Here is a 26,736-nt window from a genome sequence, read left to right on the forward strand (position 1 = left end):
AAGAACAAAACATTTGCAACATGGAAACACACGTTCAAAACTTATAACCTTCTCTGGCATTGAAAACACATAGGCACTGAAAGCTACACTATGAAGAGTGAAGAGGGACCGGCATTTATGCACCCATCAGCAGTCCTGAAAATTAAATTTGTAAATGAAAAGTATAGTTAAATTGTATGATTATAATTGTCCCTAGACTCTGTTGTGATGAACATGTGATTAGTATCATTTTCCCTCCTAAAGAAGGGTGGCCCAAATTTTGTAATTTGTATTCTATCTTTTTGGGATTATTATGAATGTCAGATATGCCGCTTATCTTACATGTGTTTTTATTTAGTAAATGAATCTTCCATTCTTTTTTGGTAAAACTGTCTCTTTGCAATTATGTAAGGGTAAAAGATTTTCTCCACCCCTCACTCATTAGTCGAATTTAACGGAGAATGATTTTTTTTTTTTAAATGAATCTTACATTTTTTTTTGCCACTAGAAGAAAATTGGATTCTGATTCAGCTTCCATTCTCACTGGCCCCTTGGAGTATATTTTCGCTCTTGTAATCTTGCAATCCTCCGAGTTATTGCGTAAAATAGTATAATTTCATTATCACCAAACGAACTATTGAGATGGCAAGCCTGGATGATAGGCGTGGGGAAACATGGCAGAGAGTAGAAGGCCTTGCGGTAAGAACTGAATGCAGACACAGACAGACCTGTAATAAATAAATTGTCGTACCCCCGTCTTAATTTTTAAAAAGACTATCATATCTACGTATTTTATTATATGAAAATACATACCGATGCCCATACTCATATCCTTGTAACACCTAGTATCCGATTGATGTTGGATTTTTCGCCAAGCCATCTTTCCCTTTCTTTACCTAAATGCATGCACGGTTATCTACTAAAAAAAAAAAATGCATGCTCGGTTGCACATGCACTATATATATTACAATAACTACAAGTCATTGGTCCTTTCATCCGATGGAATTTTTGAAAGTGACAATTGAAGACTTCTGTTGCCTGATATGGTATCCCCATCTGTGCTCATCCTTACCGTCTTTGGCCGCATGTGTAGTAAACGAAGCTCTACGCAGAGGCAGTATCAATTTATCTATACACCAGTTTCCTTATGATGAACCTTTCATGAGATTCAGGTCCTTTTTTTAAGGTGTCAACATCTCTTGCTTGGGTCCAGCTTTCATGCGAATTACAGACGATGCTGTTGATGACTTGATGCTACCTGTTAAATTTCAACTTTTTTGTATGTCCCTAAAGAGCAGTACTTTGAAGAATTAATATGGCAGCAAGACAAAAGGAAATAGAAGGAGATGAAATAATAATAATTAAGAACAAGTCAACTAACTAAAATTAAGGATAGCTATATATTATTCTTTCTCAAAAAAAAAAAAAAAAATACGAATGATTTTTTTTTTATTACTGTATTATAGTTTATCATAATACAAGTAAAATCAACAAACTTATACTATAATTCCATTGACAACTTTTTCTTTCAATTTCCAGAGAGAGAACAAAACAAATCAAGAGGTTTGCAGAACCTGTCATTCATTGTTTCCGTTTGTTCGTATATTGCAATACATAACATCACCTCATTAAAAAAATGACTACAAAAAATATCAACTCTATTTCAATATAGAATATCAAGCTAGCGATGCTCATCTGGTCCTAACTAAGATAAGTCCTATACAAAGTGATTTTGAAAACTGTTAGCAGTCAATTTTTTTATTTTTCATTTTTTTCATTTTTGGTAGAGTCAGTTATTTTGGCATCATCTTGTCAGGCTTGATATACATGAACGTCACGTATTTGCACAACGTAGCTTATTGTGCCTTCTTCCCTACCACCATCTGCAGCGGGACCCGTTCAGCAATAGAAGACACGGGACGTTTTACCACAGTTATCCATTACACTTAATCTTTAACTCATTCCTGTACAGCATCACCTAATAGGAATTTTCAGATCAGTAAAATGGTGGCAAAAACTATTCACCTGAGAATGAATAACTCGACGTGTAAGAAACAGCTGGTTGTTTCCTATAAAATCATCCTCTTGGGGGAGGTTGGAAATAGGGATGCTGCAGTGCCTCATCAACACTTGGACGATCCTCCTACAATTTTAACAGAAGCCTTCATTACATACAGCAGTACCCAACTAAAGCAGTCATTACTATTTGCCTAGATTAGTCGTGTCTGTTCTCTTTCCTTTCCTTTTTTTTTTTTTTTTTTTTTTTTTGGGCAGACTGACTCATGAATTTAGTAAATAAAAAAACAACAAAGTCTGACAATAAATTGTCTCACACTCTTCTCTCTGTCAATACACTGTTTAGTAACTTGACAGACTTGTCCATGAGGACTACTAAAATGTGCTGTGACACCGTCAACTAACAAAGTGGACTGTGCTAGTCAAATTCCGCATCAAAGACATAAAACAATTTTATGTGAAACAAACAAAAAACAGAGAAACAAAAATGGAAGTTGCAGTAAACACTTGAGTCGGTCGAGGTTTACAGCTAGTGATTTTATTTTATATCTTGAGTTTGTGATTTTAAACTACATAAAAATGCAATTTTTTTTGTCGTTCTATTAGGTTCCCACTGACAGAACATAAAAATACATGGTTGTGTCTTTCTTGGGAAAGTTGATAGGCAGAATCAGCAACAATCCATGTGTTAACTATGCCGCCTCAATTAACATTACACACAGGCAATCACGTCAAGTTGTTGACAGGCAGATTGACTGAGAAACAAATATGAAGCAATTTTTTTTTCTCTTTCAGGGACTAGAATGAAGATGATAAATTGAGAACATGTTCAATAGTAAGAGACCAAAGTAGGGTTTTTATCTAAGTTTGCATACAATGCCAACTATTATAAAACGCACAACCTCCCTAACGAGGTAGACTTTTGCTCCTATATATCAGAGAAATAAAGAGCATAGTACAGCTCCACATGGGCGGCAATCAAATTTTAATGCTACCAATACCAGGATGGAAAACAATTTAGATAGTTTCCTCAATCAAACACTTTTTTGAAAATAAGAAGCTAAAAGAATCACAAAAATGACAATATCAATTTTAATCAGGAAACTTACTGGGTCCCAGAGTAACAGATGGCGCACTAACCGTAAAGCCCAGATGTTTGAAAAACTGCAAGATTAAGAAAAACATTATGACAAGAAGACAACTGCCCCATGGGAGAAGACTAGATATATATAATAATATATTAAAAATGAATGCATCAGAAGTTAGCCAGCTAACCCTATTTTCAGAGGATCTCGATTCTTAATTTGACGAGAAAAGAATTCTTCAGAGCATTTCCAGGATGCAGGCGAAACTCCAACCTAAATTGGCAGAGATGAAAACTTTATTAGGTCAATATAAGGATTCTAAACGATAAAGATGGAAAGCAGCATCTCTCCAACAACTAAACTGTTGGACTCATCCAGAATCAGGCATTCCAAAGTCCATCTTCCTTAAGGGAGTGAAATACGAGATTTTAATCCGTGTTGTTGTAGTTATTGTTGTTTCAGATGAAGATGAGCAGACATTTGTCTACATGGATATATGAGGAAATCAATTTCTCAATTTTATTTCTGAGAGGAAACCAAATTCTATACTGACACTCTTTCTTGGAACAAATTAGCATAAAATGTATATTCCAGTTATTAGCACCTTATTGCCACAATTTAAAGTGGAATAAGCCCAAAATGAAGAATACCGAAGTTTTAGAGCATACTTTTTTATGTGAGTGCCTCTGCAAGTCTCCAAGGTTGGGTATGCTTTTGTGCTTAAGTTGTGCAAGCCCAAATATATGCTATGACACCCTCAGTAAAAATAATCAGTAGCATATGATGGTCTATTCTCCCATTTAATATTCGCCCCAGCCAAAATACTTCTTTTTAAATGGAATATAAATATTAATGTTTAATGTTGGACACTGTCAACTAATTCAGAAGAATACATAATCATACATAGTATCTCTATCTCATCATGGGTAGTAAACGGATTATGTTTCTTCTGTTCTATAAGTCAGCTTTTTATATTCCTAAAATAGCATGAAGTAAGCCAATAAAGTTACTAGTAAGTTGAATCTCAAATCAAGTGATGGTAAGGTCCTAAATAGTCATTAACCATATTTAGGAACGAAGTCACATACCACCCAATAAAGAATAAATGATTTTCTTTTGCAGATGACAAATTTGATGCAGGAGAGACTTCCTCCACGCTGTGTCTTTTATGTTATTTGTTTTGGTTTGATTTTAAAGTGCATTCTATGAAATAAATAGTCACATACTAGTATGTGAAATTTTTTTTGAGGCTTAGACAATAAGGTTATTTGAACTTTGAAAGATTGGGCAGGGCATGGTAATATCTTAATAACATTAAATAATACTACAGATTTTTATTCAGCCATCTTTTAGCCCTACTATAAAATTCAAGATCTAAGAGGTTTCTAAGTTCTAACCCCTAAAATCCTCTTATTATAGTTCCACTTCATTCTATCCTAGTCTTCCCAAATTCTATTTTTTACCCACTTGTCTATCATATTTTTCCGCATTAGAATTGGGAAGCTCTAAGCATCTGAGCTTTAGAGATGCAGATAATCTGTGCACTTTTCTGTGTTGAAAATTAACTCCGTCTAGAGGAATCACTAAAACCAATATATTTATTACAAATAAAAGATGTCAATCGACATTGTTCGTAAAGACAAGAAAAAGTTTAAACAAAATAATTAACTTTTTACAAGGTCATGAACCAAAGATTATTCCTATTAAGATGGTAAACTTACTTGGTTCACTGTGTGATACTTTTTTGAGGAACTGCCGGAAATCCCAGGGATTAAGATGCACAATTCCATGAATGATCTAAGTCTGTCACCACATTAATAAAATAATATTTAAAATTATAGAGTCCAGAGGTTCAAAAGAATTAATGAATTTAAGTCCCTCATAGTTCCATTCAATTATGTAAGTCTTCAAAACAATTGACAACAGTCCTAAGGTTAAACCATCTACTATATTTTGGAACCTGGAATGCATGGGCGAGCTACAAATGGGTAAGTGCCTGACAGCCTGCATATACCATTCTTGAAGGAAAGTTTGCAAACTTTTTAATTGTCGAATATGAAACCTATAAAATGCATGGAATTGTGGCAGAGAAAATGCTTTCGAGGTTTTCAATAATAAATACCTAATATAGATGAACTAACGAAAATGCAATGTTACAATAGTGAGAATGATAATCACCATCCCAGATGCCTAGAACTTTGATTTTTCAAAGCATCTATTCTCCCTTTCTTCCTCGATATTCATAAATGAAAATAATATAGGAAAATGACAGAGCAAGCGGCCGAAATGCCTAATAAATATTTAAAGAGAATGCAAATTTCTTGAGTTCAACCTATAGCAGAAAACTGAATCCTGAGATTTGGTGTCCCAAGAAAATCCACAAAGGAATACACATCCTTGAATAGTAGCAAGACTGTAACCCATTTGAATAAATCCTGAGGCAATTCCAACTCAATAAAGACTTTTACTTATGTCAAAAGACTCCAGCCAAATATTAGAAACCAAGAAAACAGAACACTAGCATCTAGCTTCTAATTCACAGTTTTGAGCTTACAACTAAAAACAACCAGCAAACAATTTGGGGAACAAGGCATATCCGGAAAACAGAAAAGCAACTAAGGAGCGCATTCATTTTGAATTTGTCACAACCCATAAAATGTTAGAATATGTGAAAATTTCTCATAATATTTTGATTGTATCTTAGAGTAATTTAGAGTATCTAAGAGGATTGGTTTTAATATTATTCATATATTTCATGATTTGTTTTCTTATTTAATTAGGATTGTGAGTCTTCTATTAGTATAAATAGAGCTTAGTGCATTGTTTCTTTGTAACACATCATTACACACCATATGGTATTAAAAAGGGTTGATTGCAGCCTTCTAAAGGACACACTTACTTGTATGCCAGCTGCTTCACACCGTCATTCCAGCCCTCAAGATGCCGGTCCAAAAGAGCACGTGTTAAAGCATTTATCTGGAAAACATTTGGTGTCCCTAAGACCAACTCTAACATTACAATACCAACGCTCCACATGTCATATCTGGGATAGCAGAAAGGTTGCTTCAACAGTTGCAGGTAATAGTATCTAGATCTATTAAAAATAAAGCAAAATCTTAAAAAGAAAAAAATTGAATACAAGATGCTGACTTCATGCAAAACATGACATACTTCAAGGTTGAGCTTGTTGGTCCTTGATACCACTTAGCATTTAGCAGAGCTTCAGGAGGTGTATATTCATAAGTTTGTTCAGCTCTGAAGATAAATAAAGCATATGCTTACCACAATAATCACAAATAAATAAACTAAATAAATAATCAGTATAGAAAGAACAGTGAGATACCTAGAAGGCCCAGCAGAACCATATAAATGCTTTAATGTGAATTCATCAATTCCACTTCCAAAATCGATAATACGCCTAACAGAAATAGCAAATGGGCATCAAATTCATTATGCAACACCAGTAAATTATTTACACACAGATCGATAGACACACAAATAGTTGGATAGCCAAATCAAGTTTTAAAAGATAAGCAATAACTCAGTTTTCGTGCTATCATTGTCAGACTCAAACCAAAGATTATCAGTGAAATAATAGATTTGAGAAAAAGACAGATTGTTCCTAATGCAAGCAGAAGATAGCCAGACACGGATACCCATTCTCCTTAGCCCTGTTTATAGGTTGTAGGGGGAAATGAAGAATTAATTTAGAATTTACCATGCATCAATCACATGGCTGAATTTTAAGTATATACGTACTGCAAGACTGGTTTCTAAGAAAATCTCAACACTTCAAGATCCAAGCAAGTATTGCAATTCTACAACACACAAACACACATGCTGCGAGTCTAAATAACTACATGGCACTGAATCCACTGATATAACTGATAGTAGACCTACTCTGAACAAATAACTAATAGGCAGGCAAGAAAAAAAACACATCATGCATAGAATTATTATCTGAATTCTAAAGAAAGGATTAATAAATTGTCACGGTGAATGAACTTTATTGCCTATCAAAATGGCCTTAAATACCCATCTTTATCTTTGCTGAAATATCAGTCATCATATATAGCTTACTTTGTGGAACATAGGAGCAGTAAATGTGCATCCAAATTGCAAAGAATGTAAATGACAGAAGAATGGTCAGAAAGAAGTGGAAAAGGATTTAATTATTCCATAGACTGGGAGATGGGAAGTCATACTGATGTATGCAATAGGATCTAGAAGACATGAGCTTAAAGATCATGCATCAGTTTTGTATCATAGTTGGTGAAGCTATGATGTTCACACATCGTGGAAAATCCTACCATCCAATCTTAGCTGGTAGGGATGCAAGAAGATCAATCTTTCAAAGGGCATTCGGTTAGTAGCCATTCCAAGAGGATCAGTACGATAAGGAAAAACTGAGTTATTCCTCAGTCAATTTGAGTGTCAAACATTAAGAAGAGAAGTTTCATAGGCAAGAAGCCTTTTAGATACAAGAAAAAATCAAAGGAAGAGAATAAGACTTCTAATTATTCTGTTAGATGATATTAAAACTAAATACACAGTTCATATGCAAAATATGGATTAAACCACAATTGAACCAATCATATTACAAACTAGAGTTATCTATATTTCAAATATATAGTATAGAAAGTTAAAATATATTCCCATCAATTTTTTATTCTAACAAAAAAAGTTAAAATAAAAGGAGGGTACTAAAATACAATTAAGATGCTTCACTGTACATTTTGGTGGAAAATTTATTGATTTTAGCTGGAATCTCTTTCAAGCATCTCCCCGTCTCCTGATCTTCAAAGCATATCACCATGTTCTCTACAAAAATAAAATACCTCTAGGCAGTTAATTTTTACGAAGAGACAAGTTCTTTCAATTGAGCATTGCATTACAATAAAAAGATAATTCAAACACGCATGCATCAAAGGATCACGGATGGAAGTATGGACTATGAATAAAGGGCCAACATATGTGTAGTGCACTAGTGTTTTAAAAGCTAGGCATTAAACATAAAAGAGAGACAGAGATCACACATATTTGAGATAAATTTTTTATCGAATTACCAGATTTGATTTGAGCTTAATTTGTTGAGGGTAAATATAGGAACCTAATATGCAGAGAGATTGATTAAGTAGATTTATTATACAGTAAGTAACAGGTCAGATTATCTAAAGAAAGGTAAAAACTGAACAAAGAAAAGCCACTTAGCATTTACACTTTTTGATGAAAAATCAATCACTTGAAATTTAGCAGCGCCAACTAATTGATATCGGACTATTTCATAAAATATTTTATTCATCTAGAAATCAACATACGTATACATCGTTTTGGCACAACAATTTACCACCATGTATTACCAGGTTTAATGTCCCTGTGTGTGATATTGCGATCGTGACAGGACTTGAGAGCCAATAACTGAGCAAACAAAGAGAGAAATTGTCAAGAATATATAGGAACAGTAAGAGGTAAAGTCAAGAGTATATTCTGGGAAATTTCATACGGCCATATCCAGAAAAATAGAACTTTTCCCACCTTTTTTGTTGACGATAGCTTTATTAGACATAAGCGAAAAATTGAAGATATTCATATTCACATACGTAACCTCCAAAACTTTCTTAACAAATTAATATACTTGAACAATGAATGTTCTCCACATGATTGGAGTCTGAGACAGAGAAATTAAAAGAAAAAAATTGGGACAATAGAGAAGAGTATATTTCTTAAGAGAAGAGTATATTTCTTAATAAAAGAAGAGTATATTTCTTAATAAAACCTTCTGGTCACATGCTAACCCATTTCTAATATTAACCACAAAATGTTCACCTGAAAACATATGATGCAGAAGTTTATAATACGCCAACCAAGAGAAAGAAAAAGATAGGATATCTCAGGATAAGAAAATGTTAATAAAGCAGACAAGATGTAAAAACATGATTTTAATACGCTATAATGTTATTCTTCTTGCACTTATAGCCCATTTGTATTATTGTCAACAACCAACTGTTCTATAAGAGTAAGTTGTTAAATGTATACTTATGAATGGATTTATATTTAACCCGTCTCCTTATATAAAAATTCTTTGGCTTGAAGCGTGGATAATGCATAAGACCACCTTATCCTATTCTGAAATTCAACATTTATTTAGAAGAATGGAGGCAGCAAACTTTGAACTCATTATCACTTTGTCATAGAGGTTTTGATACCATCTCAAGGACCAATTCTTTTAAAAGCTTAAGCTGCTAGGTGAATACTCATGAAAAGTTTTATATCTAACAATATCCTTCTTTTGTATGTTCTCTTCCATAAGTAATTTATTTTTCCACATTCCCTGGGTGCACAAGTCAGTTAAGCTTAACTCCAATAAAGAATGGCAATCATGTTGAATAACACAAATCGTCATATTAACAACGATAAAAATAACCACAAACAACTTCTTTTTGTTTTATCCTCGTTAGGGAAAAAAAAGTTGTGTGGTGTCTACATAGATTTCAAAGTATATTTCAAATACCAGGAAATCATAAAGGCTAACAGGGCAACACCCCCAAGAACCTACATTGAAGACATACCAACTGCCAGAGAAGGTTGCGCATTTCCTCTTGCCCTTCTTCTGTAGTTTTCAACCAATGCCACCACTTTGATGGACGTAGTATCTGAGCATGTTTTACTTGCTCAAATCTTTCTTTCTCAGCAGTATCATATGCATCTTCCACAGTATATAAAAGTTTAGACAATGACATGCCTTCATAACTGAATACAAGCCATATTTCATTGGATCGAGACTCAAAAGACTCCACATATCTTGCAATATGGTTCAAACCTTCTTCATACATGGCTCTTTGCAGCCTAAATTTGTTTGGAAATGAACCAAATTGTGAAGTTTCCAAGACACAGTTTGATTTTGCAGCTGATAGCAGATCTTCAACACATATAGAGGCGTTTAAGAAAATTTCTCCAAAATACTTCTCCCTCAGCCCGCTTAAGTAAACAGCAGACCCTCTCTCTACCTGTTCAGTACATTTAAGAGTTATTATGCTACATGCTTACAAATGCGTAATTAAACATACAATGCCTCCTGAAAACAAAAACTTACTTTTCTTAAGTCTAAGCAGCAAAGATAAAGAGCACCAAATCTAAGCATACCTCCTTTCTTTTGATTGTGAGTACTTATGTTTTGGCGCTAAAAGGTAAAGTTAACAAATTATTGTTAGAGCATGAAAGACTAAGTCAAGAGGCCAAAAGGACAACAATTTCAAAAACTTCTGTTGGGAAAAAGGGAAGGCATGAAACAGGAAGGAGATAAGGGCAAGATAGAGATAAGAAAGGACAGGAGTTCAATGGCTGCGGTATGAGACAAGTTCCAGTGGGAATAAGAGACAATCTGCGAGAGAGATAAGTGGGAAGGGAGAAAAGAACAATTGATGGAGTATTAGACGTGTGTTCTAGTGTGAGGACAAAAGTAAAATAGAGACTAACTGACTAGATATGAAATCATATGCATAAGATTTAAAAATTAATTTGTTATAATTTCAGTATTTCAAATTTATTCAGATTATAATTACTTAAATTATATTATGAAAGATCCAGCTTTTGAAATTTTTGTGATAACTACTATCTAAGACTAAATCAACACATCGAATTCATGGATGTTTATAAATAGATTAATAGAAGGAGTATCACATTATGGGCAAAAAAAATACATGCAAATGAAGGATCAAGCTACACCGAGATCCAAAGTATACAACAAACGCTGTAGAGGAAGGAATTAATTAAAAGAATAAAGCAAGCTGCTTCATGGAAGGCTAAATAATCAACACAGCAACACAATGGTCCAACTTCTAGGAAATGTTTATCCATCTTCCAGAAACACATTAAGAATAAGGATTACGGGATTGTATTTTGAATAAATAAGTATGATAGCAGACTAATTGATGCACAAAAATAAAATTGGTATAAACTCCTTTCTCACAATAGATAATGCATTTTGACACCTAAAAAGAGATCCAAATGCATTGAAACCATTAAAAGCAGTTCTACTTTACTCAATTGCATTACCATTATACGTTTCAAAATGTACAATGTGTAGTTAGAAGGACCATCCTGACAATCGGGAGTAGTTGAGCTGCTGTTTCTAACATTGTCATCCTTGCTCATGTTTGTGGCATTACTTCCTTGATTACAATTCCAATGGAAAGCTAACCATACTTCACCATATGATCCACGACCAAAACTCTTCTTTAACACATACCTATACACCAAAAATGCATATTGGTCGGGCTAAAGAAAACACGTATATGCATCAAATTTGTAAACAACACAATTTTTCTTATTATACAATCAAACACAATGGCAATCATGATAGTACTGTCCTTCCATATAAGATCAAAACTAAGGGAATCTCAAAACTGTATGTTTATATATTGTCAATTAGGATTAATCCTTGTAATTTACTAGTTTCCTTATTTTAATTTCGGGTATGTTGTATATATATTGTAATCTCCCATATTGGGAAAGTTAATTCAATACAGTTTTTTCCCCAATTGTAATCCTTGTAATTCATCTAGTTTCCTTTTTTTTGTATTTTTCTTTTTTAACTTTCATTTTCATTTTTCATTTTTTATTTATTTATTTATTGATTGATTTCCCCCCTTCTTTTCTCTCAATCTTTTCTTGCTTTTCATTTGATATGTTGATATTGAATTTTTTCACATATTACAATATATAGGCTAAACACAATAGTTACTTTCCTAAAATAAGGCTCAGTCTACGGTAACTAATGACCTGTCCTAGTAACACCTAGTTTACAATACAATGATTACAAATGTAGCTGATTTGAAACTATTACAACACTCCTTCTCAAGTTGTTGGGGAATGGATATCTATCATTTTAGCTTGCTTATAAGATCCTGAAACTTCTTCGTAAGTATTGAAAAGAAGTTTTTGTATATTGATATTGAATAATTTACATGAGTGAGTATTTATACAAGAAAGAATCGCTAAGAATGACTAAGCGGTGACTAATCAATCCTAATCACAATCAATTCTAATCAATCACAATCAATCCTAATCAATCATAATCAATCCTAATTAATAGGAAATAAAAACGGAAATATGTTTGAATTCTGATTTTCTACACTCCCCCTCAAGTTGGGAGATAAATATCGATCATTCCCAACTTGCCAATCAAGTCTTCGAATGTTGGACGGTGTAGGCCCTTGGTAAGGGTATCTGCCGTTTGCTCTTTGGTTGGAACATATATCAAACACACACTTCCATCATCTAATTTTTCTTTGATGAAATGACGATCAACTTCCACGTGCTTTGTTCGATCATGATGCACAGGATTTTGAGCAATGCTAACAGCTGCCTTGTTGTCGCAATATAGTTTTATTGTTAGGGAATATGAAATCTTCAACTCTTGAAGAAGTCTTCTCAACCAGATTCCTTCACAAACTCCATGAGCTAAAGCTCGAAATTCTGCTTCAGCACTACTTCTTGCAACCACTGTTTGCTTTTTGCTTCTCCAAGTAACAAGATTTCCCCACACATAGGTGCAATAGCCTGAGGTAGATCTCCTGTCTACTGATGAGCCTGCCCAATCTGCATCAGTGTAGATTTCAATTGTCCTTTTATACCCCTTTTTAAAGAATAATCCTCTTCCTGGAGTATTCTTGAGGTATCTAAGCACCCTATAGACTGCACTAAGATGCTTCTCCTTGGGTGAGTGCATGAATTGACTAATCATACTCACCGCAAAGGCAATGTTAGGACGCGTATGAGATAAGTAGATTAGTTTACCAACCAATCGCTGATATTGTTCTTTATCCACCTCATTCCCATCTTCAATACCTAACTTAGTATTAGGTTCCACAGGTGTCTCAGCAGGTTTACACCCTAACATTCTTGTTTCCAACAAAAGATCTAGAACATATTTCTTTTGTGTTAGAGTGATGCCTGTTTTGCTCCTAGCAACTTCCGTACCAAGGAAATATTTGAGAGTGCCAAGGTCTTTGAGTTCAAATTGAGCTGCTAGAAATTTCTTCAAGGTGTTCAATTCCTCAATATCATCACCTGTAAGAATTATATCATCTACATATACAATAATAATAGCAATTTTACCATCCTTAGAGTGTTTGTGGAAGAGAGTATGATCATTCTGTGCTTGAATGAAGCCTTTTCTTTTGACTGCTTGTGTGAATTTGTCGAACCATTCTCTGGGAGATTGTTTCAATCCATATAGAGACATTTTTAGTTTACACACTGATCCATTTCCCTTTTCAAAACCAGGTGGAAGATCCATATAGACTTCTTCATGTAAGTCACCATTTAGGAATGCATTCTTCACATCTAACTGTTGCAGAGGCCAATCTAGATTGGCAGCAAGAGATAAGAGAACTCGGATGGTATTGACTTTAGCAACCGGAGCAAAAGTCTCATGATAATCTATCCCATGAGTCTGAGTGAAACCCATTGCAACCAATCTTGCCTTGTATCTGTTGATGCTATTATCTGCATTGAATTTTATTGTAAACACCCATTTGCATCCTACTGCCTTTTTTCCTTTGGGTAGGGTCACTATCTCCCAAGTTCCATTTCTTTCTAAAACATTCATTTCTTCAAAGACAGCATCCCTCCATTTGTGATCATTGAGAGCCTCATGTATATTTCTCGGTATCTTTGTACTATCCAACATAGTATTGAAAGCACGAAACCCTGGGGACAACTTTCCATATGAAATATGATTAGAAATAGGATGAGTAGTACAAGATCGAGTACCTTTTCTGAGAGCAATGGGCAAGTGTAGATCATTTTCACCATGACACTCAAGTATTGGGGTGCTGGAACTAGAACATGGTTCAGAATCCTGGCAGTGTAGAGGCTCTGGGTTATTCACACTTTGAGGAGGCTTTCGCCTGCTATAAACTTGTCCCCATTTTGAGGAGGCTCTTGATGGTGAGGATTCTGTAGCCCCCCTGTTTCCAAAAGTAGAGGTAATACCGTGGCATCAGTAGGTTCCCATGACTGATCTTCATCTACTCCTATAGACTCCCCCTGAAGAGAAGTCGAGGGGAAGAAAGGGTCATTCTCAGAAAAAGTGACATCCATAGAGACAAAGACCTTACGAAGAGAGGGTGAATAACATTTATAGCCACGTTGAGTAGGAGAATAACCAATAAAGACACACTGAAGAGATTTAGGATCAAGCTTAGACCGTTGATGGGAGGGAATATGGACAAATACAACGCGACCAAATAACTTGAGAGGTAAGGAGGAGACACCTCGGAAGGAAGGGAAGATACGAACAAGACTAGAAAGAGGAGACTGAAATTTCAGAATGCGAGATGGCATTCGATTTATCAGATACGAGGCAGTGAGAACTGCCTCTCCCCAAAGATATTTAGGAACACTCGTGGTAAACATAAGAGCCCGAGCAACTTCAAGGAGATGTCGGTTTTTTCTTTCCGCAACTCCGTTTTGTTGGGGTGTCTCAGGACACGAGCTTTGGTGAGGGATGCCATGTTGGGAAAGATATTCTCCAAGAATAGAGTTAAAATACTCTTTGCCATTATTTGTACGAAGAATTTGTATAGCAACTTGGAATTGGGTTTGAACCATGGCATGAAATTTTTTAAACACGAATGCAGCATCGGACTTATCCTTTAGAAGATACACCCAACAGACTCGAGAATGGTCATCAATGAAGGTAATGAACCATCGAGTACCTGAAATATTTTTAACACGGGCTGGACCCCATATGTCACTATGAATTAAGGAAAATGGGGAAGAGTCATGGTGAACTTTAGAAGGATAATGAGCACGAGTATGCTTGGCAAGTTGACAAATATCACAAGAAAACAAACTTGGACTTTTATTAATAAATAAGTTTGGCAACAACTTCTGAAGATAAATAAAATTTGGATGGCCTAGCCTACGATGCCACAGCATAACATCATTACATGAATCAAAAGGAAACATGGAGTTTTTTTCTACGAAAACAGCTTCATGAGTCACATCCTCCTCAAAGTAGTAAAGTCCACCATCCTCTCTAGCACTGCCAATCATCCTCTCCGAGTCCTGTTCCTGAAAAACACAACCATGATACCATGTTGAGAAATATAGTCCCACAACTAATGTGAGGTTTATAAGACCTTGGGAAGGGGTGATGAGGAGGCGGAAGAGGAAGGGGAGACCGTTGATGAAGCCATGAATAGAAAGAGAAGGGTTGACCGTTGATGAAATATCAAGTTTTGTAAATTTTTGATCTGACCTCTGGAACAGAAAGGGGAGAAGCCGGCGAGAAGGTCTGTGCAAGTCGCGGCGGAAAATTGGGAAGGCGACGCGTGGAGCTCACGCGCCGGAGACTGGCCGCGCGTGTGACGGCGCGTGCGGCGGTTGACGGTGATGGGTCCAGCGACGGTTGACTCGTCGGATCCTTCTGAGTCGAATGGTCACTTCACTTTCTTGATCGGAGGTCAGTAGACTAGGTTTCTGTGTTGGACAGATTCAAGGAGGTGTTTGACGGTGATGGAAGTGTTTGGATGGTTATTTCATATTTGAATTAGGGTAGGAACAAACCCGCTCTGATACCATATTGAAAAGAAGTTTTTGTATATTGATATTGAATAATTTACATGAGTGAGTATTTATACAAGAAAGAATCGCTAAGAATGACTAAGCGATGACTAATCAATCCTAATCACAATCAATTCTAATCAATCACAATCAATCCTAATCAATAGGAAATAAAAACGGAAATATGTTTGAATTCTGATTTTCTACAGTAAGAACTCCTTTAGTGAACACATCTACCAACCAAACCCTGAAGAAACTTAAGTTGGGACGATCAGTCAATTATCTACTTTCTCCTTATAAAATACCAGCCTATTTCATATTCATGATGAGCAGTCAATTGTTAATGGCTGATTTGTTGTCAAAAATCAACTTTACAAAGATCATTCAATATAATGTTCATCTATAGTAGCTCAAAAACACCTAGTGCCACAGCTGGAAAATTCAGCTTTTGAACTTGATAGGTGGCAACATTTTAATTCTATTCTATAACAACATCATCTTTATCTCAAACTAGTTGGAGTTTGCAGTCAACAAACTCAGAGAAAAACAAGAACGGATTAAGGAAAAATAAATAACAAATAAGAAAAAAAACAATATATATAATAAAAATAAAATAAGTATATAAATAAATAAATAACATAGAAAAATTGAAAAGTTTCAATTTTAAATTTTTTCAGAGCAAAAGAGAGAAGAAAAATATATAGCACAAATTCCACCCTTCCATAATGTTAATAGCTTTCCTCTATTCTGTCCTAAGACAAACCGCACTCCAATCTATTTAAACACTCCATTAAGTCTTGTTTTACTACCAACTTGAATGAAAAAGGAGATTATATGACAGAAGTAACTAATGACCTATCAGAGTAATTGGTGAGCTATTTGAACTAAGATATGGCAGAAGGAAGAAAACAATGGTAGAAGTAGGGAATGGGCCAAGTAATGAGAAAAGAGGTGATGAGCTGGTGACCACCAGGACATGTGGCAAGAAAATACTAGAGAAGGGGAGAAAATGAAAAAAGCTGCAGAGCAGAATGATGGGGAGTCGAAATAGTGGTAGTAGAATGATACAGTACTGCAGAAAATAAATATGGAAGAGTACATGAGAGGAAGAGGTGTAGGGGATTAGAAGACCCACGTGCACAACATATGTTAGAATTAAAGGGTGAGTTAGCATTGGGTGATGGAGGAAAAGTTGGTTAGAGGAGTCACATTATTTGCAATTAGTTTGTTATAAATAGAGAGGGGAAGACAGAGGAGGGATCATCTTGGAAAGTTGGAACTCTTGGGCTCTTGGGAGAGAACCGGAGCCTCTCGAATTGTTCTGGATATCAGAGTGTGTATTTCCTTTCTTGTAGCTTTTGTTTTTCTTTAATTTCCTTTTCCATTTCTGGTAATTTTCCTTGAATATTGTAATTCTCCATATCAGGGATACAAGTTTCCATTTCCATTTAGTAAAATCTCAGTTGTTGTTGTTGTTGTTGTTTAATTTCTGATCATGGATTTGAGGTCTGTAACAATTGTATCAGAGCTCTCTGATCTGGGGAGCTTTGAAACAAATAAAAAATAAATAAAAAAATGGAAAAACAATTTCGCAAAATCAGAATTCCTATATTTTCAGGTGAAGAAGATGCGTGGGAATGGTCGATCCAGGCTGAGCAGTATTTAAAGTCATATGAAATTTCAGACAACGAAAAACTAAAGGAAGCTGTGAAGCGGTTCACCGGTCATGCTCGTATTTGGTACCGATTCTGGATCTGGCTTAACCCAAAAGCTAGTTGGTGGATATTTTTAAAAGCTTTTTTCAAGGAATTTCAACCGGAAGTTTGCTTGGAAGTGACGAGACCGGATCAGAGCATGAAACCTTCAATTCTTCTGTGTGTTCGAATGCAGAGACAGAACAGTTGAAGGCAGAGAAGGAAGAAGTGGTTCAAAACATGGGGGCAGATCTAGAACCTCCACAACCAGCAACAACGTCACCAAGAAATTGTGTGTTGGAGAAGTCAGAAATCATAGGAGAAAAGAAAAATATGGTGGCAGTGGAGGAGGTAGATGACCAGAACAAGAAGGAGGAGGAAGACAAACTGAAATGTTGGATACGCAATCAACATCTTCATTCAGGCAACCAGATTGGGGCTATTGTATGGAGAGGAAAATTCAGAACAAAAGAAGAAGAAGAAGAACAATCGCAGATGAAGGATGTGTAGACGATGGTGTCGACACAGCCACCAAACTTCGATCTTCATGAGTATGAGGAGTCTCCCCATTGCGGCTGTGAACTACCTCAAAAGACGCATGCAAGAAGGGAAGAAAGGGATACAAAAAGAAAGGAAATTGATGGAGACAATGATACAGAGAAAGCTTTGGCTAAGGTAGCGTGTGAGCTGAAGACATTACAACCACCGGACTTGAACCTTCATGAGAGGGAAGGGAACTCTACGCTGCACAATCTTGGACGGAGAAAATGGCTGTAGATGTATTTGAAGAGGATGGAGCAAAGTAGGTCACAATGCTTAGAGGATTTTGGACCAAGTTGTTGGCCAAACAGATCAGGCCCACACTACTATTGAAATATTCCCAAGTCAGCCTATTAAGGGTGACATTTGGGTTTGTAAGCCCAAGTTGATGCCTAGCCTAATCAAACCCAAAAAATATGTTTGTTGTCCATACCTTGTTCATCGTAACATCACTTTGCAAAGGACGACATCCACAAAGATCTTCAAGTCTCATGAAATCGAACCAATAATTTCAGCTTGCACTCGTCTACAGCAAATAGTTTCCAATCACCCCAAACCATCGCTCATACACCTTGTTGACGCATCGACATATGCGAACAAGAACCCAGTTGTTGCAAGGTGTACAAGAGGTAGCACATTGCATATACTTGTTGAAGATAATGACTGGGTCAATCATCGAGAAAATGGAATACACTATTCTTTTGATGCTACAAAGTTCATGTTCTCATGGGGTAATTGTTCTACGAAACTCTAGATGGCCAGGATGGAAGGAATTGGCTACTTTGTGCTGCCTTTTCTCTTCAGAGTCCTTGGACAAGGTCTTAAGATTGTAATGAGATGCCTCACAAGAATTAATCAACCACGGGGGCAGATTGGTTAAATTCTGGGTACCAAATCCAAAGCAGACTATTGAAGATATTAAGCTTAAGTTGATTGTCGTTGCCTCAACTAAACTCATATGTGAGTCTCCAATCCTTTTCGAACCAGTCATTGCATTGGGAGCATCTGTTCTTTGTAGTGGAGAACATGGTTCACTCTTGGAGCAAATGATCAAATTTCTATCTCTGCATGTTCCAAGCACGGCTACCAGCGCATTACAGGTTCTTTTGTGGCTGGAAATTGATGATGGAACCAGTGTGGAAGGTACATGGGATCCTGGAGGAACTCATTATGCTTTAGTCATAAGTTGGCCATTACATTTCAAGCAATGGGACCCAGGAAAATTATCATGACCTTGAGGACAAGGTGATTGTTAGGGGGAGAGTATTGATACGGTACTGCAAAAAATAAATATGGAAGAGTACATGTGAGGAAGAGATGTAGGGGATTAGAAGACCCACATGCACAACATATGTTAGAATTAAAGGGTGAGTCAGCATTGGGTGATGGAGGGAAAGTTGGTTAGAGGAGTCACATTGTTTGCAATCAGTTTGTTATAAATAGAGAGGGGAAGACAGAGGAGGGATCATCTTGGAAAGTTGGAACTCTTGGGCTCTTGGGAGAGAACCGGAGCCTCTCGAATTGTTCTGGATATCAGAGTGTGTATTTCCTTTCTTGTAGCTTTTGTTTTTCTGTAATTTCCTTTTCCATTTTTAGTAATTTTCCTTGAATATTGTAATTCTCCATATCAGTGATACAAGTTTCCATTTCCATTTAGTAAAATCTCAGTTATTGTTGTTTAATTTCTGATCATGGATTTGAGGTCTGTAACAGAGAGTAATGGTGGGTGTGCACTTTTTTTGATTCGGTAGTCAGAAGATATCGAGATTCTGGGTGGCCAGGAGTCAGGGTCATTTGCTTTTGTTTCTGGGTTCAGCAAGAGTTTTGTAACAAGCTGTCCAAGCTTGAGAGTCTGTGTCTGTCCTAATTTGAATTTTATTTTCTGGTCAGAGACGTCCCTTAAGGAGCTTTGTCTTCAAATTTTCACTGTTAATATTACAAATCTGATTTTTAGGTCCATCAGTAACACAATAATTTACGATAATTACAATGATTACAAATGTAGCAGATGTGGGACTATTAAAACAGGAAGCAGATAAATTTACCTCAAATCAGGAAATGAATAATCAGAAGACCCATTATTTGAACCAGTATCATGTAAAGGAATCGATTCAAGAAGACCCATAAAACTAGCAAAGCCTTCAGGATTTATGCATTGGTCTTTGGCTTCATTGACAATCGGACCAAGGTTAAAGCAAAAGTTATGTTCATTGTACAAATTTACAGGACCACCTACTGCTGAAAAAGGAATCAACCGAAGAGTATTTGATTGTCAACAGATAAACTAAAATTCAACTAAAAACAAATGCAAGATAACAGCAATAAATTAAGAGCAACCAAAAAATGCACCATGATTATGTAATTAGATAATATGACATCTTTGCTTACCAACATGTTGATGAAGGGCGTCTGGTAGAGGCTGAGGTAGTTCATACAGATAGTCTTCCCAGTCAGTTTTTTTAGCAGGCTGCTTAGAGTCCACTGGTTCATCAAGATTTTCAGATAAATAAAAACATCCAAAATCACCATGTTTCACTTCAACCTATCATAAAAATGAATCCAAAGGAATTCATTTAGATTAATTTTGACCAGAAAAATGTCTGTTTTGAAGTGAAGCAATGATTTACTATTATGCCAAAAGAGTACACAGAGATGGAAAATTATTCTTGATGACACACATATAAAGAAGGTATCAAATTCCCAGAAATGAAAACTCATACATGTATCTCAATGCTAAGAATGGAACTGCTGTATTGAATAATATCCCCTGAAATCAAGTAACTATCTATTATATCTTACCATATCAATTAATAACAAGTGACCCTATCTAAAATATCTAAAAATATCAGTTAGTATCAAATAAAACTATCTAATATATCTTAACAATATAAATTAATATCAGGTAACTATATCTAATATATCTAACATTATCAATTAATCTAATTACTATTACAAACAGGCCTACTCAACTAGATCATTGGGTCCATCCTTATTTCTTCTCGCATTCACCTTCTTAATTAGGGCCTAACAAACTATTGCATTGGGGGAACAGATTGGGAACTGGGAAAAAGAACAGAGGATTTGAACCCCTCCTAGAAAAAATATGGCTAAAATTCCAACAATTCCAGTAAAGCAAGTTGGTCCTCTTTATTCAATTCAGGACATACAAATTACTCTCAAGACAGCAAACCTTCTATAACACTAAGTTTCATCCTACAAATACAACAATGCCAAAAATCACAGCTCAAAAACTGACTCAACCACATTTTTGAAGAATCACGGCATTAGAGTCCCCTGGCTTTAACACACAACAATTATCTTATAAATTGACAAAATGCTATCAGTCTGTTCAGAAAAATCAATTCATTCCTTAATTCCATCAGGACATTCAATTTATGAGGGAAAAACAAACAAAATATAGAAGAAATTCACAATAATAATTTCCACAGGCTTTCAGCCATACCAATATTCGCTTAAACTTGGTATCTACCAGATGAGGATGCTCCAAATGCATTAGAACAGATGTGATGTCTTTAGCTGAGCAAGTTTCAAAATAATAAATTAGATGACAAGCATCAGTAACAAGATCACAAGCTACACAAAGCAATAACCAGGTTAAATAACTTCAGCAATCATTTAACTTCTCAGCAGAGCACATACCTAGGCATATCTGATTTTACTCATTTAAGTTAAACAAGACATAAGTTAATTGTTAAAGGCATAAGTAATTGCTAAATACAAATACACACCTGGGGTGTTTTCATGTTTTTTTTTTTTTTTTGTTCAACCCCTCATTCGTTCCTTAAATGGGTAAAAATTTGTTCTTGATAAACCCTTTTGGAAATCCAAAGCTCCCTCAAAGGTTTTATTTGTACTGCAGTACTTAATATAATTAATACTAATAAAATGTTGCAGCTTCGTAGGCCACATAAGACTCTTTCCCCTGATATGTGTGTAATGTGTGGTGCTTGCTCATAATCAGTTCCTAACCTGTTCTTAAATTGCTCTACTGTGGTTTCAATATGGCACTCTTTATTCAGTATTTTCAACAAATCCAATTCTTGCTGATTAGCTTACATGGTTATGGTAGAAGTAAAAAGACTAAATTTTTGGGGCAATATGCAATCTATGCTACAATTTGGTGCATTTGGTTGGAGCAGAACTCACCTATTTCTAAGGAGGGTTTTTTTGTTACATCACTTGATTTGGTACAAGATTAGATGTTTGGCGTCTATTTGGTCTGAGGTTCATGACCTTTTCAATGGGATTTCACTACCATTTAGGTTTAGGGATTGGGGAAAATTTGTTGCATTGTTTTTCTCTTTTTTTCTTGCTTGTTTTCTGTTTTGTTCTTTTTCTTTAGGAGGTTTCCTTATCCACCTTCCTCTTTCATCAACATCACCTTTAACCCAAACTAGTTGGGGTCACGGTTGATGAACCCAAATAAAAAGCAAGAAGAGTTGTCTCAATAAATTTCTTCTTTTACCAAGAAAAAAAAGTAAACAAAACCTCACCTGAAGCTTGTGAAACTTAAAATTTCATCCGAGCAAAGTTGTATAGAAGTTGGTCCAGAGTGGGAGTAGGCATATGGCAAAAGTAAAACATGGGAGGTATTTGTTTGTCAAAAGTGTCAAGTTAGGGGAGGCCCTTGTAATATTCAAAACATGAGAGGAAGGAAGCCTAAACTTTGAAAACTTCACGAGAAGTAAGTGTGACATAGTCTTTATATTATTTTCCTCTAAAAAGTGAACCCAACCTTGCTGATATTTCCATATTCATTAAAATAAATATGCATAAACTACTATGCACAAATAACAGACTCAAGGGACAAATCTTAACGTAATGAGTCTTGGTAAGAAGTTTCGTCATTTAAACCCATAAAATATACCTGAGCTTCTGGAAGCAGGTTCCTGTGGACCAAATAATGGGAAGCCTGCATCCCTATTTTCAACATAGCCTCTCCTAAGCGTGTTTACAGAAGATTTGGAAGATTCCAGAGGAACAACAACTGCTGCCACATTGTCCATACTGCCCTTTGTGAAGGAAGTGTTAACAATAAAATCTGCCAATGAATAGGAAGATGAACAGGTACACTCTGATCTCATGTTACTGAAACAGTGTACTTCCCACAACAAGTCACAGACATCCTGCATGTTCATTTTCTCAAATACACCATCAGATGCAGCCACCAAATAGCTATCATTGGCAGTCAGAGGCTGCCAATCAGTCACTTCTGGTGCAGATATAACACCATAACTGTAGACAATTCATTATAACAAATGCATCAGAAATTCAACATAAAATAGGCATCCTAAAATCTTTAGTTGTTAACCCTCACCCACAAGAACTTTGAAAAGCACAGGCTAACCCCTCCCCTCCCCTATTGCTGAAATTTAATTTTGATACAGGAATGACCTATTTTAAATTTATATCTCCAATATGAACCACCAACCCAAAATCATTTGCACATGACATGAGGCTGCTGCTTGAAATATACCCATGCTTTAGCTATAAGCTTAGGGTTTATGAAAAGAATTTCCATTGAACCAACCTTTTAAAGAATACATCACCAATAGCCCGTGTAATAGCCAGCTGACCATTTATGCGAGGCACACCACCCCAATTTAGAACTTGACCACCAGCTGTTTCCACCCTAATTCTTTCATCATCTCTGTCTGGATGATGATCACTGGTCAATTCCTTTACTGCAAAATGAGTGAGTCCATGAGAGGAAGCCAATCTGTACTTTTCACGATCCCATACGGAAACAGAACCATCATGCTCTTTCTGCCTATATAGCTTTAATAATGAGGCTACACGTCACAAGGAACTAAAATTAACCTTCTAGCCATTTTTCCTTCAAATTAAAAAGTAAGCTTGTAATCTTGTTATCACCACACATAATATTTAGACAAAAGAAAAGAGCAACAGGATAATATGCAATAATTATGCCATGATAAACTTGTAAAACCAATACAAGTTTAATTACATTTCATAATCTTTCTCACCTTTAGCCTCTCTAGGAGACTGAAATTTTTCAGAACATAAGAAGGCCTTAGAGTCTCCAATATTGGCAACCAAAATTTTATCATCTGCAACCAATACAATGGTTGCCGTAGATCCTGAATGAAGACTATTTTTGTTGGCTTCCTTCATAGTTCAATTGAAAGATGTCAATACAAGAACACGTATAAAAAAATTATCACATTTAGTTTTGTAAAACTGAACAGAAAGTCAAACTCACCTCAGAAAATTTTGCATCAATATCATGAATTGCTCTCAACAATGCTTCCTTCAAAATTTCCAAGTGCAAAGAATCATCAAAATTTGCAGAAAATGTATTCTGAAACCTGAAAAATTATTTCTAGTTGAGATAGACAGACATACAAATGTGAGAAACAAAAGGCATGTAAAATTTTGAATGCTATTTGGAACACTCGGTCCATTTGTAAACCGACAAACTGACTCTAAAGCCAAACCAAATGTTAGTAGCGGGTAAAATATACATTCAAAAATTATTCACACGAATATCGCTATGTACCTAAATTACGCATTTCTAGCTGACATATGTTCCTTTTAAGTTCATAAAAAGAGAGCGTCAATATGTCACATTGACATTCACTGCTCTGCATAAAACCAACCTTATTTTCAAAAGAGTGATGTGCAACGCATAATAAACTACACTTCGTTAAATCAATGATACTAGAGATACAAAAGCACCCTGCAGTAATTAATTATTAATAAAAAGAAAAACTAAGCTTACCAAAAAAAAAAACAAAAAAAAACAAAAAAACAAAAGCACCTTTCGAAATCCTTTTCATGCCATTGCCAACCAAGAATTTCTTTCCATCTATGCAGTAGGTTTACACGATCACGATCTCTCTTGTGAAGCAATGTTCCTGTAGACGCCTTGGATATAACAGAATACGCGGCATCAAGAAGAAAATAAGTATGCAAAACGAAATACTCCACCAAAAGTTTTGACGCCATCTCACTAGCTTCTGCACCGTTATGACCATCGAAAACAGCCACAATCCCAACCGCAACCTCCTTGATCCCGAACGCATCTGCTCCAGCATCAAACGCAGAAAATTAGACCGAAGCTTCTGGAACACAAACCAGAGGAGAGGGAGAGAAAGAAAACAAAAGAGAATTTCGGACAGTGTACCAGGGAAGGGAATTCGAACATCAAGGACGCAGAGAGTGCGATCCTCTTGGGAATTTCTACGGCCCTGGAGCATCGCGGACTGACAACGCGCGGTGGTTTGGGGAGGAGAATCGTAATCGGTGAGCTTCCAGCGAGGGCATTTTGGGGATTGGAACACGGCCGGAGCACCGCCGTTCTTGTAGACCGTCAAGCAGGTAGATGATTCCCCGCGAGAAAAGGGGATTGTTGCAGAAAGCAGAAACCCTAATGCGAATAATAGGTACTGAATCATGTCTGTTAACTACTAACTAAGGTGAGAAATTGAAAGTTGCTGAATGATGCCCATTGCAGTGAGAATTCAAGTTCCCGCTTTTGCAACAAACTAGTTTCTTTCTTCCCAATTCTGATTCTGTTGCGATCAGATTTTCCGAAACCAAAACCGCCACCGCGGTTAGTACCCGCCAAATATCTTCAATTGGAAAGTAACTTGTCTTCGATCCTTGGGTTTAAAGCCTTAATTTTATACTTGCGCCTTAATTCAGTATCCATCTCAATTAGTACCATTTTTGAATATTTGTGATTTATTTAAAATAATAATAATTTGTCAACACTTGGCACTTTGTGTGGTATTAAAATAAATACATTTTTTAATTAAATAATAATATTTGCACAAATTTTATTCTTAATAGTGTTTTGACAAGTATTGCATGTTCCTCAATATGTATTTTTTTATTTTTAATTAAGGTTTAAAAAATAACTAATAGGAGAATAAGCAATGATCGACTAACCGATATATCCAAAGTTGGCACAGAAACTGGATGCCTATGCAGTGAATATTTTGGTCTTCTTGATGTGAACTGGTGCAAGAGATGTTTGAAAGATTAAAAATCATATGGTGCTATGCAAGGTGGAAAATTTTTGTTAGTATTAAATGATAGGGTTAATATTTCTCATATTATAAAATAGGAAATAACATCTACCCTTTTAAAGGATATAAACTTATATCTTTTTAGATCTTAACTGTTGATTTTCGTCCATCAACGGTTATAATTTATTGGATTAAAATTATTAATTAATTAATAATAAATTTGACTCATTAAGTTTGACACAATAGATTATAACCGTTGATGGACGGAAATCAACGGTTAGGATCTAAAAGGATATAAGTTTATATCCTTTAAAAGGATAGATGTTTTTCCCTATAAAATATAATAGAAGATAATATTATCTTTTATATACAATAAAAATAAGCCCATTCATTTTTATATATATAAAAAATAAAATTAACAACACTAATCTCTTCAATTATTTGCTTGAGTGTTTTTTTTTGAGTGAAAATATTATTTTTTGTGAGATTGGATTTATTAAGTGGAAATCAAGTGGCACGTGAGCTTTTTAAGTTGACTATGTTTGGCCTAGAACAAGCGTAGGTAGACAGATGCACCTTGTCTTACGGTAATACTTCAATTTTGGAGATGCTTGTAAAGCCGTCACAATAGGCAAAATCAACTGTACAAAAAAAAAAAAAAAATCAATCGCGTCAATCTATTTATCTGCTAAAATTTGATAGGCTGGGTTCGAAAATTATTGACCTACTTAAATCAATTAAATTAAGTTACAACTACTCAATTGACATCCTCGCGATATTTAAGTTTGGAATAAGATAATAATGACATACCTTCAATCGTTCACTTATAATATA

General features: G+C 35.5%; 1 protein-coding gene across 6 annotated transcripts; it reads right to left on the minus strand.

The window, feature by feature from the left end:
* Positions 1-11: 11 nt before the first annotated feature.
* Positions 12-25,504, minus strand: LOC133284991 (uncharacterized). 6 transcript variants are annotated; one of them, XR_009747958.1, is made up of 23 exons: positions 25,056-25,504; positions 24,690-24,954; positions 24,132-24,237; positions 23,896-24,037; positions 23,439-23,700; positions 22,776-23,143; positions 21,351-21,424; positions 20,276-20,429; positions 19,933-20,125; positions 11,136-11,328; positions 9,650-10,087; positions 8,441-8,498; positions 7,814-7,901; positions 6,424-6,498; positions 6,252-6,335; positions 5,980-6,123; positions 4,802-4,883; positions 3,271-3,353; positions 3,105-3,159; positions 2,005-2,122; positions 793-1,237; positions 470-685; positions 12-135 (listed from the first exon to the last, which is right to left on the minus strand). XR_009747958.1 is itself a non-coding variant. In XM_061482141.1 (20 exons), the coding sequence occupies exons 1-20, from the start codon at positions 25,324-25,326 to the stop codon at positions 2,057-2,059; spliced, it is 3,093 nt and encodes a 1,030-aa protein (XP_061338125.1). In that variant the 5' UTR covers positions 25,327-25,504; the 3' UTR covers positions 1,307-2,056. The 6 variants fall into 6 exon arrangements, 3 of the variants coding, with proteins under 3 accessions (XP_061338125.1, XP_061338124.1, XP_061338123.1); XR_009747956.1 differs by having other exon boundaries at positions 13-135; positions 793-1,266; XR_009747957.1 differs by lacking the exons at positions 12-135; positions 470-685 and having other exon boundaries at positions 771-1,266.
* Between the last annotated feature and the right edge of the window lie 1,232 nt (positions 25,505-26,736).

Source organism: Gastrolobium bilobum, unplaced genomic scaffold (genome assembly GCF_033153095.1).
Source record: "Gastrolobium bilobum isolate Gb01-03AN ecotype WA unplaced genomic scaffold, APGP_CSIRO_Gbil_v1 utg6195, whole genome shotgun sequence".
NCBI lineage: Eukaryota > Viridiplantae > Streptophyta > Magnoliopsida > Fabales > Fabaceae > Gastrolobium > Gastrolobium bilobum.

Bases quoted from the DNA above. Each gene is read 5' to 3' on its own strand.
- LOC133284991 (XM_061482139.1), bottom strand. From the start codon at position 25,326: ATGATTCAGTACCTATTATTCGCATTAGGGTTTCTGCTTTCTGCAACA. The intron at 24,038-24,131 runs GTGAGTTTGACT...TGAACTATGAAG, and splicing joins TTGATGCAAAATTTTCTGAG to GAAGCCAACAAAAATAGTCT. The intron at 8,499-9,649 runs GTATGTCTTCAA...TTGTTTGCTCAG, and splicing joins GCAACCTTCTCTGGCAGTTG to TTATTGGCTCTCAAGTCCTG.